The sequence below is a fragment of the Triticum aestivum genome, chromosome 7D (genome assembly GCF_018294505.1).
Source record: "Triticum aestivum cultivar Chinese Spring chromosome 7D, IWGSC CS RefSeq v2.1, whole genome shotgun sequence".
NCBI lineage: Eukaryota > Viridiplantae > Streptophyta > Magnoliopsida > Poales > Poaceae > Triticum > Triticum aestivum.
This window is the reverse complement of record NC_057814.1, coordinates 265,433,464-265,437,720: the sequence shown is the minus strand read 5'-3', so window position 1 is coordinate 265,437,720 and position 4,257 is coordinate 265,433,464. Positions and strand designations below refer to the sequence as shown.

Below are 4,257 nucleotides of genomic sequence, written 5' to 3'. Positions count from 1 at the left end.
GACCACGAGATCTAGCCCTTTGACATTACATGGACGGGCTTTGACTAGTGGAACTCTCCACCCGGTTGTGTTAGGTCAGCCCATAGGAACACTTTGGAGCAACATCCGGGCCAGACCCACAGCAAGATCCCCTCCGTGTAGACCCGACACGTCCGTTTCCCCCCTCCAGGTGCCGGCGGCGCCGCCGTCCGTGAGGGGGCACACCCCGGAGATGCGCGCCGCCTCTTTGGACATGGCACCACACCACCCCGCATGTATGAGGGCCTGATGCGACGCTCCGGTGGTATTGCTATCCCCCAGGGCCCCGTCCCGCCTCTTCAGACATGGCACCACACCGCCCCGCATGTATGAGGGCCCGGTTAGACGGGACGATGTACCTGGGGGGGTAGCAATACCACTAGGTGTTGCTTTGGGCCCTCCTACGGTTGTGGAAGCGTGGTGGCTGGCGCAGGCACCCAGCACGCAGCTCCGGGGTGTGCCCCCCCTCACCGGCGTCGCTGTGGGGCACGACGGCAGCAACGTCCGTGAGGGGGGCAATCGATATACCATCGGGGTATGTTTTTTTGTTAGATAAGGCACATTTATGTTGTGAAAAAAACAGAAAAAAGTAAATAATATAAAAAAATAAAAATAAAAATAAAAAATAGAGGTATGCCGGCCGTCGGCATATCTGCGCACACGGCCGCGGATCGATGACGTGGCAAAGGGCGGGGATCGGTGACGTGGCAACATCCATGGGCAGGGTGTATGCCGACGGCCAGGCCGTCGGCATAGATTTGCCACCCCACGGACCGGCGAGCGACGCAGATCGATGACGTGGCGGGCGACGCGGATCGATGACGTGGGGGCTATGCCGACGGCCGCCGTTAGCCCGTCGGCGTAGGCTGACGCCGTCAAAAGACCGTTTTCGCCCGGGTAGCCGGGCCCACGTTCTGTGCCGACGGGCTTATCTATGCTAACGGCCGCCGTAGGCATATTTCTCGCGTCGCCGACGGCTGAGCTTTGCCGACGGGGCCGTCGGCATAGATGGATATACGCCGACGGCTTTTTTATGCCGACGGCTTGGGCTGAGCCGTCGGGATACGCCAATCTATGCCGACGGGGCCGTTGGCATAGGTTCAGCCGTCGGCATCGCCAGTTATTCTGGTAGTGGCTGCGTACACGCCGTGCGGAGTTAACCAAAACAGAAGACCAAGAAGAAGTGCGAACAGTCCAGAAGGAGCAGGGGCGAGTGCAGCGGTGGAGATTTTTCCTCACACCCAAGCGGCGACCACGAGCTTGGGACCTTTGGATAACTCCATGCATGCATCCCAAGAACTGTTCACAGAGCAGCACATCTCGGTCGATCTTCCATCTTCTTTTCTCGAACGTACATGCGCACCTTCTAGAATTCACTACTGGACTGGAGTACTACATCTCATACCATGCATCTGTTTCTGATGCAGTTCAGCTGCCTTTTTTTCCTCACGATCCCGTTGACAGCACACGTAGATCGATCGGTAGCTTGGTCTTTTTTTTCGTGGGATTTGGTTTGATGGGCTTGCCGCCCCAATTTCATCCAGACCGAACCCCTCGAAACCTATCTTTGTCTTTCTGGCTACCTTCCTGAATGACCCTTAAGCGCTTTGAGATGGTGGAACTACTACGCGGAAGACTTGGTGTGGACGTACTGTGGACGATGGAGGATCCAACCGTGATACCCAGTTTCCCTCTAGGCATGATGTGCTGCAGTCGCTCGGGACGAACACCGACCTCCTGGACGCCGACCTCGATCAGGCCGTATACGCGCGGAGCTAGCTACTCATTTCATCGTACGGTCTGCCGTCATTTCTCCCATTGGAAAGCTGATCGTTTGTACTAGTAATACGTACTCCCTCCGTAAACTAATAATATAAGAGCGTTTAGATGACTACTTTAATGATCTAAACACTCTTACTTTCTCCTTCCATCTGTATAGAGCCTAATTCATTTTTCAAGACCGTCTTTAACTATTGACAAGATTAATAGTGCATGAGATGTATAATGTAAAAATTATATCATTGAAAGCTCCTTTCACATACGTATTTGACGGTATGCTTTGTGTAAATTGCATGTCATATATTATTACTCTAACATTTGATCAAAGTTAGCCTCGAAAAACGCATTAGGCCCTATATAGATGAAAGGAGGGAGTATATTTCATTACAGAGGGAGTAGAAGATTGAACAGGTGGAATAGACACCCTCGGCTGGCTCTTCTAAAAACCACGAAGCAAGAACAAATCAAATTCCATTTCAAGTCTGAAAGCGCCGTGATAAATCACTACAGTACAATACAGTGTTAAAATCACTACAATGAGGAGAAAAGGCGCCGTGATAAATCACTACAGTTGTAATTCAGATGAAAGTACGTAGATTCAATGGAGTCTCTGCTGCTTGCAAATCGATCTAAGCACAAGGTATTCATCTTGGTTTATTCAAGACTACCTCTCGATGCATAATAATTTACACCTGATTAAGCTCCTAACTAACTACCTTAGTGACTCCTCCTGTGAAGAGAAGATCATTATTTCTTGATCTACGCGATACACATGCGTACACCGGAGAAGAAGCAGAAGCAGAAGCAAAGCTTCTATTCGTTCTCTACCCCAGGCTACTACTCCCTGCTAACAACAGCCCATAATTACAGGCAAGAGTGACCCCCTGATCTCTTTCTACTTCCTCCTCTCCTCCGTTGTGCCGCCGGCGACGGCCTTGCCCTTTCTCCGGCGCGCTCCAGCCGGATCCGTAGCGTCGTACAACTCCGCTACCGAGCGGTACCTCCTGCTCACGCGCGGCCTCCCGCCCACCTCCTGCTCGTCGTCCTCCTCCTCGTGATCCGCGCCGAGGCCGACGACGGGGTCGCGCGCGGTTGCGGCAGGCGGAGCGTTGACGGAGGGAGGCGAGGAGGAGGAGCAGGCCGCCGACGCGGCGGTCCTCGATCCTAGCGGCGTGAAGGCGGCGCCCGAGGAGCAGCTGCTCTCGCTGAGGTGGAGGAGCTGCTCGGCCGCCGCGAGCTCCAGAGCCGTGAACCGCGTCGGCCTGCGCCCCGCCGCCCTGGCCGGCGCGTGGTCGCGGAGGGCCTGCTCCATGCCCGGCGGTCGTGGCCTGGCCGGTGGTTTGCTTCCTAGGTCGCGCCCGGCGTGGGGTGGGTTGGGCTCCGGTTAATTTCGTGTGCCTCTCTGCCTCTCTCCCACTCTAATTTTCATTTTTATTTTGTTGGGCTAAGGTTGATCGTGTGATATTTCTGCGCCGTGACTGGGCACTACGAAACCGACTTCGACCGGGGTGCATTCAGAATTACAAGAAACCCAAGGGGCCTGAGCGTAATGGTCCACTTTCGATGTCAGTTGGCTGTTCAAGAAGAGAAAAATTACTGGGTGTCAGTCACATCATGTGGGACAAGATTAGCAAATCTTTCCACATAAAGACGCTGCCAAAAGTTCCATTTTATAGAATATGCAGCGGTAGAAATTAGTACGCGTATTCGACTTGCGAGCTATGTATAACTTTGAGGGGCTATGCGGAAGATGGCTGCCGGTACGCAAATGCTAATGAGATTCGTGTGATATTTCTGTGGACGAGGTAACTCGGAGGGGTATATAGCGGCCACGTCATCTCACCGCACTTCACGTGGTGTGCAGTCGACCAGGTACTCGGTAGGGCCGGGGACTAGCAATAATCTATTCTTTCTACGTTCCAAAATGTTTTGTTTAACACGTTACAGACACATGCTGCGTAGACACTTCATACGCACATCCTCGACCAACCAGTACGGTAAGGAGAGATAGCCGAGAGAGCCACCCCACCATCCCATCCCCCACCCGCCGCTCGCCACTCCGGCGGCGGCGTCAACCCTCTGCCATGGTCACTCCGACCCCGGCGGCCACCGCCTGTTCCGTTCCCCAGCCGCCTGCCTCCCGTCCAACGCCTGCTCGCATGGCGGCAAGTCCCTGCTCCGTGAACTCCACCTTCCGCCCATCGGGTGAGCGGCCGGTGGTGTCCGGCCTCGGCCTGTCCTCGTGCTCCGAAGATGGTCCGGAGGCGCTGGGCCCTGCGCTCGCCGCCCCCCCTCCCCGCCGCCCCCGGCCGTGGACGCGCTCGTGGTGCCTGGTGCGGAGACCCGGCGGCCGCCGCCGTCGACGCGCAAGGAGAAGTGGCGGTGGCGGGTTGGCGACCGTGGGCATGCGCCACAAGGGGATTCCTCGTCAAGGCCGCGCAGGGAGATCTCGCCTGAGAT

The 4,257-nt window shown here is 55.5% G+C and overlaps 1 protein-coding gene across 1 annotated transcript; it reads right to left on the bottom strand.

Annotated features, from left to right (window-relative positions):
• Positions 1-2,427: 2,427 nt before the first annotated feature.
• On the bottom strand, positions 2,428-3,254 carry LOC123166499 (uncharacterized). Its single transcript, XM_044584308.1, has one exon. The coding sequence runs from the start codon at positions 3,107-3,109 to the stop codon at positions 2,693-2,695; it is 417 nt and encodes a 138-aa protein (XP_044440243.1). The 5' UTR covers positions 3,110-3,254; the 3' UTR covers positions 2,428-2,692.
• Between the last annotated feature and the right edge of the window lie 1,003 nt (positions 3,255-4,257).

Coding starts and splice junctions, on each gene's coding strand:
- LOC123166499 (XM_044584308.1), bottom strand. CDS start 3,109: ATGGAGCAGGCCCTCCGCGACCACGCGCCGGCCAGGGCGGCGGGGCGC.